This window comes from Cynara cardunculus, assembly GCF_001531365.2.
Source record: "Cynara cardunculus var. scolymus isolate 2C chromosome LG 15, CcrdV1, whole genome shotgun sequence".
Lineage (NCBI taxonomy): Eukaryota > Viridiplantae > Streptophyta > Magnoliopsida > Asterales > Asteraceae > Cynara > Cynara cardunculus.
Window position 1 is genome coordinate 614,470 of NC_037542.1, and position 8,458 is coordinate 622,927.

The 8,458-nt window shown below is 31.0% G+C and overlaps 1 protein-coding gene across 2 annotated transcripts; it reads right to left on the reverse strand.

The window, feature by feature from the left end:
• Nucleotides 1-2,523: 2,523 nt before the first annotated feature.
• Nucleotides 2,524-6,898, reverse strand: LOC112527793. 2 transcript variants are annotated; one of them, XM_025138596.1, is made up of 5 exons: nt 6,369-6,898; nt 4,197-4,256; nt 4,054-4,116; nt 3,141-3,209; nt 2,524-2,969 (listed from the first exon to the last, which is right to left on the reverse strand). In XM_025138596.1, the coding sequence occupies exons 1-5, from the start codon at nt 6,732-6,734 to the stop codon at nt 2,820-2,822; spliced, it is 708 nt and encodes a 235-aa protein (XP_024994364.1). In that variant the 5' UTR covers nt 6,735-6,898; the 3' UTR covers nt 2,524-2,819. The 2 variants fall into 2 exon arrangements, with proteins under 2 accessions (XP_024994364.1, XP_024994365.1); XM_025138597.1 differs by lacking the exons at nt 4,054-4,116; nt 4,197-4,256.
• Between the last annotated feature and the right edge of the window lie 1,560 nt (nt 6,899-8,458).

Genomic DNA, 8,458 nt, shown 5'->3' on the forward strand with positions numbered 1-8,458 from the left:
TGCATGCTTGTACTTTTCATTTCAGTCTTTGCAGTTGCTGTAGGCATTCGTTATCATATCTCTTCTTTCTGTTTGTCGAGAAAACAGTAAAGGAAGTTTGACACTAATAAAATAGTGTTTAGAACTTACTTTGGCTGACATACTAGCATGTTTCCATACTAGGATGAGTGTTGGAAGAGTTGGTGAGCCAAACTTGTCCAACAAGTTTGAAGTTCAAATCCGGCTTGCCAGTAGTATATTTGTCAGACTACTATTTGACTTTATCTTGTATTGATCTTCTGTTTGGTAGATAACAAACTAATCTACTTTGGTAACGATCTTGACCTTACTTCAACTAGTTTTCGATTTTGTTGAAGGTTTTTGTTTTTGGATCAATGCAGATAGTTAAAAGACTTTTACAAGTAAAAATTTCTATCTTTCTCTATTGCGAAGTATAAGTTATACATCGGATTCCAGATTTAGAATATTTATGAAGTAGATCCATCATATTCTAATATAACATTGAATAAAATATTGGTTCTTGAAACTCAAGATGGAATGACCTTAAAGGACAGGTCGATCGGATTTTCCAAATCGAATGGAGAATATTATAAGTTATGGATATGATGATTGATCAAAATCCAAACCCTTAAGTCTTAGAGAGTTTCTAAGGTTTGGATGTCAATTCTTTTGAGTTATATTTTATGGGTGTTGTTCATCGGATATACTCATTATAAGACAAGTATTAGAAAAAAATTCTAAGTATTTTTATCGTATTTTAAATGCATTATTTACAAATCTGATTATTAAGACCAACAATTTCCCATATTATCAATAATACAAATAGATACCTATGTAAGAGACACTTGGAAAAAAAGGGTACTAAACTCATAAATTCAGTGATCCATTTTGGATTCTTTTGTCTTTTCTCTTTTTTAAGGCTATTTTTCTTTTCTTCTCCTTTTGTTTTGTTTTCTTCCATCCTTTTTTTTGCTTCCGAGTTACAAAACAGCGTAAATGAAATACGTAAGTAAACATGCATGAAAATAATGTAAACAAAACATTTCATTCAACCTATAAGATACTATCAATATATGATCACATAAAATGATATCAAGTTCATTTATCGAACACTATCGCTTTTCAACAACATTAAACTTTATTAAGCATGTCAAGTTCATGCATATTCCTAAAGGGAAGATGACATGACATGCAGAAGCAAAAAACTTGTAGCAGAAAGACCGAACAAACTAATATTTGTACATTATTCAGATATGAATAAAGAAGGGAAGTTCAAACTTTTGTAGTAAGAAACAGATAGTTTGGAAATTATATAGAGTTTTAAAGAGAGATTTTGCGAAGATAATGTAAGCAAAAAAATAAACATTTTCTTTTATTAGTGATAGCATACACAGTATTTACTCAGCTCACTAATGTCGTATTTATGCATATATCATCATTTCAAGTCATTCCTGTATCCATAATTGAAGTTAAGAAAACCAATACCGAAACTTCTAGAACACTTGTGTTATGTTTATCAAAAAACAACTTGAAGTGATATGGATTCCTTGATTTTTAGTAATTAAAAAAGGTATAGTGCAAGTCATGAAAAAAACGTCCTCACTGTACTGGTCTCATAATCATCATGGAGAAGCTAAATCGTGCAAGTCCAACCGGCAAATAATGATGCCCCGACTCGAACTAAGACCTCACACAGTTGAATTGCACCCAAACCTTTGCTGCTCGGGGACAATTTTCGGTCACGAAACACAAACTTTATATGAGATTCTAGAAGCATAATCTCTTGATAAAAAATTATGAATGATATGTTGGATACAAAGGCAATTAGGGCAATTTAAATCAAAATTTAACCTACTTTCCATTGTATTTTGAAACATATATTATCAATTAGAAGGGTACTCGTGCAATGCAACGAGATACATATCGATTATTATGTTCTATTTTATTCTTTGTCTCTGTCGATGTTATAATACGATTTTATGTGTTTTTAGTAAAGCAATAATGATTTTATTTTTGAATAAAATATAAATTTGAAAAAAAATATATCAATGTTAATATCAAATCAACTATTTAAAAATTCTTATTTTTATGTAATTTCTTTAATTTTTTTTATTATAATTTAATATTTTATTTATTTTTTTTATAATTTAATTTAAGTTTAATAATGAAATAATTTATTTTTGGATTAATAATATAACATTTTATAAAGATAATAATTAAATATTCTGTTATAATTCAATGATTATCCTAATTATATTTTATACTTATCATATTTAAAATGATATGTTTATCATGTATTTGATTATGTTTATCTGCAGTTAGTTACACGAATTGAAATATGAAAGTTTAATAAGTTGTATTTATGCACAATCTACTTGTAATTTTGAGTTTTAAGTAACATGCATTAATAAACAATACTTTATGCATAAAAAATGGTTTTTAAGAGTTTTTATCAAATGCTTTATAATACAATATAGATTACACTTGATTCAAAAATGAAACATCCTAAAAGATTTAATCATAAGAACAATGAGATAATATCATTAAAAACAACGTAAGAACGACGTTATACCTGCTAAAATATTACCAAAACTTTCTGACTTATCATACTCTAAGCTAACTTTCATTACGCACTTTTCGAGTACTAAAAAACCAAAAAATCCGTCACAATGTACAACTTAAACAATGTTCAACTTAAACAATGTTATAGATTTAGTAACTTAGAAAAACCTTCTCTAAACCGGCAACTGTTTTGTGTCTGCATGCAAAGGTTTTATTTTGTATCACAATTTACACACACGGAATCTTTCCTTTAGCGCTTAGAGGAGAAGTTCTTCCACATCAGGTGTCATGTTCAGATCAGGCAAAACAAACCCATTTTCGTGACCTTCAATTTCTGGTTCAACTACATATGGTTTTTGAGCCCGAGGTTGGGGTTCGTTGTCTAACATCTCGGATGTTTTCTCAATCTGAACAAACAAATAAAAACGTTTCAGTTTATTAAAAATAATAAAATGAAATATTTTCAAAATAATGCGCATTTAATGATAGAGTTAAATACCAAAATTGGTCAATAAATCACACAATAAAAGTTAATAAAAAATATTAAATGGAATGGGGGTAAAAAAGTAATTACGTACCTTTAATTTCCTTAAATTCTGACTTGTGACAATTTGTTTATTCATGGTTACCCGCATCGACTCCAACTCCTGATAATTAATAACATAAAAAAATTAATAAGAAAATTCATGATAACACCAAAAAAATATAAAAAAAAAAACTCTTAATATAAATAACATATTATCATCATTTTAATAAATTAAAATAATATTTTTTTTAAACATAAAAAAGAATAAATGTATATTTTTAGCTTAGAATTCGTCAAAAAAGACTCGAACAAAATAAAAGTTATTGAAAATTTAATAATCATATGAAAAAGCTTAACTTAATACATATATAAAGTACTGTTTATTAATATATATTATTTAAAATTCAAGATTAGAAGTAATTTTGTATAAGTATAACTTATTAAAACTCCATTTTTAAATTCGTGTAACTAACTGCAGATAAACATAATCAAATACGGGATAAACAATCATTTTAAATATAAAAAATCTAAAATATAATTAAGATAATCATTATATTGTAACAAAATGTTTATTATTATCTTTATATAAAAAATTATATTGTTAAACCAAAAATAAATTATTTTGTTATCAAATCTAAATTAAATTATAATAAAAAATCAATTTAAAGAAGTTACACAAAATAACAAGAACTATTAAATAGTTAATTTGACACTAATATCAATTTATTTTTTTCAAATTTTGATGTTTTCTTCAAATTTATATTTCATTCAAAAATAAAAATCATTTTCTCAAAACCACATAAAATCGCATTATATCGATAGAGACAAAAAATAAAAATTAAACATTAAAATCGAGATTTATCTCGCGACATTATACGAATACCCTTCTAGTGTGTGTATATATATGTGTGAAAAATATCCTAAAATAAAAGCATTAGATAATTTATTTATATTGAGGAACATACCCTATTTAAATGTAATCTTTCCTTCATGAGAAAATCTTCTTCCTCTTTAAGTTCAGCAAATGACTGCAAAGACCCATTAAATATCTGTGAATGTTTATTTGAAAAATATATAATAATAAATTCCAGAAAATAAAATAACAAACCTTTCTTTTTCTTGATTTCTTGTACGTAGATGTGGTTGCACCCTCATTTCCCAAACCACCCTACACCAAATAAATACAATTACTCCCATATAAAAACCGTTTATTTAGAAACAAAATGATTTAAAGGAAAATATTTTGGTCCCACTTGTCAAAAAAAAAATTTATTATTATTGGCTTGGTACTGATATAAGCTCTTTATCCAAACATTCAAAAGTGTTTATTATAGATATTATACCAAAATAAGTCAATAAGTTGTTTTTATAAGCAATTCCAAACACCCCCTTAAAGCAATTTTAGACGGCAACCCATCACTTCTAATAATCATTTCAAAATTAATAATAAGAAAATACAAATTAATTGTATTTTGATTTGAACTCAAACTAAATAAATTTTCAGAAACATCAATAGCTACTTTATTTTAACAATTCTGACATTAATTTTATTAATGAAATATTCAATACTTTTAATAAAATATTATTTCTCTTTCTTACACATTTTACTGCAATGGCTTTAATTGGTTGGATATAATTAAAATATTGTTTTAGAGATTTCTCTGAACGCAATCTCTCTTTTCCTTTTTCTGTTTTAGCATAAAGAATAACATAGCTGTTAAAGCAACAAAACTACTAAATTACCACGTTTCTACATTTTATTGTTGAAGATGCCCTAATGATATTTTACAATGGAGATTGCTATTTGCACTTTTTTAATATCAAAACCGATAAATTCATGTGTTTAGAATGTAAAAAGTGAATTTCGATATGAAAATCAATTTACGAGAAATAGCAGTTTGCCACGTGGAAAAAACAAGAAATCCAAAGTCAACACAAACCAAAACTACTCGGTCCATCTTTCTTGCTATTTACCATTATACCCTTTTTCATTTTTTTCCTCGAAAAGAACAATAGAAATGATAATCAAAAGTCAAACAAAGCCTAATTTCCTTGTGCTCTCATCAAGATTTAACTAAAAATTTCAAAAACCAATAACCCGGATCCGGAAAAGGGGTCAAAGTGTGAACCACTAGTGATCCGGATTAGCAATAACCCGAACCCGAAAATGCACCCATTTTTCTTGATTTTTAAATAATAAAAATATAAAAATAGAAGAAATAGATAAAACCAATTAGGCATAAAGCCACACAAAAAAGTTAACGGATTTTGAAACTATAAAAAGAATGACGGAAAAATAAATATAAGTAAAAGACAAAAAAACCCTTGGATAGTGAGAAGATGACCCCACTCCCCACCTCCCTCACCTTTTGACATCCATCACAAACATGACGAAACTACCCCCAAATAGGTGGATCTAATTCAGGACGCAGGGCAAGGGCAGTTTGGTCCATACAGAATAATCACTAGTCCGTGTTTGAGAAGTTTCCGGGATCTCTATGCGAATTTTCAGTTAAGAACCACCACTGAAAAACTCAAACATGTTCTGACAAAACTGTCCTTATACCAATATTACCCCTTAAAACCACATCCCCAGAAAATGATAGAAAAATGGATCTTTTATGTGTACCCTTTTGCTTTTCTTGGTAAGATAAAGCCAATTTTGAAGATGAGGAGAAAACTGCAATTGTAATTGGATAACAACTTCATGGGCACTTTAGTAAACTACTATAGAAAGGTAAAATATTTCAAGGATATTTTGGTAAAATAGCAAACAATGTGAATTGAGAATTTGGTAGTCGGATTTTCCTTTGGTCGTATTACGATCTATCCAACCACTGCTACATGGGTGGATGAGTAAACAGCGGATAGCCCAAAATGCCCTTGTTGTTAATTGTTTGCTGACGGAGGGCATTTCCGTCAAATTTGTTAAGAACCCGGAAAAGCAGAAGATGAGGAAGGGCATTCAGGTAAATTAGGTGAATGAAAAAGGTAAAATCGTAATTTCAGTTTTTTTATAATTCCTTTTGTTTGTTACCAAAGATTAAGAATGTTTCCTTTCTAAAACACGAGACAGATCGTCTGACGCTATAGCGCCACCGGTTCGACGGCCGGCCACCGGAAAAATAGAACGTGGCACAGATCCAGTCGACGGACGACCCAGCAAAAGTGGAAGTAATGTTATAATCAGTGGATAACACAAAGGGTATATCGGTCAAGTCAAGATTCTTCCCGACGGAGAGGTGGAGAAGATACGAGAGAAAGGGTTACACATACAAACCTTGATGGATCTACCGCCGGATGAGAGATCTGAAGGGCGACTAGATTCTTCGTAACCGTCGCTGGTCGAAACACCTCCTCCACCACCATCGCCACCTCTCCAATACAACGGCGTTGTTGGGCTACCACTCTGTTGTTCTTTCCCGAAACCACTGGCTGCGGCGGCTGCGGCGGCGTTCGTTGTGGTGATAGGGAATGGTTTCGACCGCGACTTATGATGGCCCCACCTAATCGGAGGTAACAACGCTGTCGATGTAGTCGTTGGTGATGATGAATCTAGAGATGAAGGTTGTTTCATACGTATCAGAAGCTCCACCACCATGGCGTCGTTCGTCAACGCCGCCGTAAGCCAGTCGTCTGTCATCATCTGAGTTGGTTTCCCTTGGTTCGTCACCGTTACAGAAACGAAAAGAGAGATTTAATGGGTGTAGTTTTACTTTTGAAGGAGAAGATGAGATGGGGGAGAATGGTGGAGGAGGAGGAGGAGGAGGGTGGCGCAAGGAAAGGGAAAAGGATTTTATAGAAGCTGTGAATTGAATGACCCAAAGGATTGTGTGTGTTGTGTGTATCTATACATTATATAAATTACTTTCTAAATCTTAACTTTTAGTCCTTCCAATTTTTAGTTTTATGCAATCTACCCCTCATACTTTGACATTTTTAATTTGAACTCATTTACCACATTGATTTATCATTTTAAATCCTAGAAACCATGTACAAGTGAATACAACTATGAACTAAAGAAGTTAACCCTCTCTATTTTTTAAAACCCAAAATAATCCAACATATCTTAGGGGTGTTTGGGATTGCTTATAAGAACAACTTATTGACTTATTCTGGTGTGGTACCGGTAATAAACACTTCTGAGTGTTTGGATAAACAACTTACACCGGTGTCAAACTGGTAATAAGAAGTTTTTGAAGAAGTTAAACCCTTCTGACTTATAATAAGTTGATAAGTGCTTTCATAGAAAATGATAATTTGTTTCAAATAAGCAACAAACTCTCACCGGTGTAAGTTGATAAGTGCTTTCATATAAATAAACATAAGACTTATATTCTTACTAGTACGTACTAGGAAACTAAAAAAGTGTAGTAGAACAACTTGGGCACCAAGTATCGTCCCTTATGAACGCAATTTTAACTAAAAAAACTCACTGATTATTATTTGTTAACCCAAGTAAAGTCTCTTGTTAATGCAATTTTAACCAAAAAAACTAACCAACTATTATTCGTTAACTTGGCCACCAACTAAGGGGCTGTTTACCAAACACTTACCCGGTAAGCGTTTACCGATAAAATTTAATACTATAACTTACTCACCAGATGAGATTTTAGTCTACCAAAATGACATTGTATGCAACAATTTACCCGGTAAACGCTTACAGTGGTAAGTGTCGTCACTCTCACTTACCGGGTAAGACTCTTGATCTTTGTCTTGCTCTTATCAATACCAAGTAAGATTTTTTATCCTTATCATATATTTATCCGCTAAGGTAATATGACTTGGTAAATGCTTACCCGGATAAGTGTTTAGTAAACGGCCCCTAACATCCCTTATTGCCACTTGAGTCTAACCCAACATCTACATTATGATTACGGGTCATATGAGAAACATCACACTTGTCAAGAACAAGATACGTTTGCCTGTATAGTTCTAGGTTGTGAAGTTTTAACATTCGGTTCACAATTTTGTGTGGAAGATAAACTTAATTCACTTTGTGATTGAAGTTTGAACAAGATGACCCATGTGTGTTTAAAAAATTAAAATATTAGAATCACTCACTAAATGCGTATTTCTTAGGGCAACAAACACTCGAATGTTATAAAGCTTGGCTTTTTGAGATATTCGAACCGACTCTATTTACTTGGAAGTCTTCTATGGTATTTATACACTAGATGTGAGTTCTTGACATCCAAACAAATAGCTTTCTCCACAGGATAAAAACAGACAACAAATCATCTTTGCTTGATCTTCTTGCCATTCTGAGCGAGAGTGGTATAGTGGTCTCCTATGTCGAGCTTTATGGTCCCATAATACACTATATACAAGACATGATGTATTTGATTTAAGTCGTATTGCATTAAATAA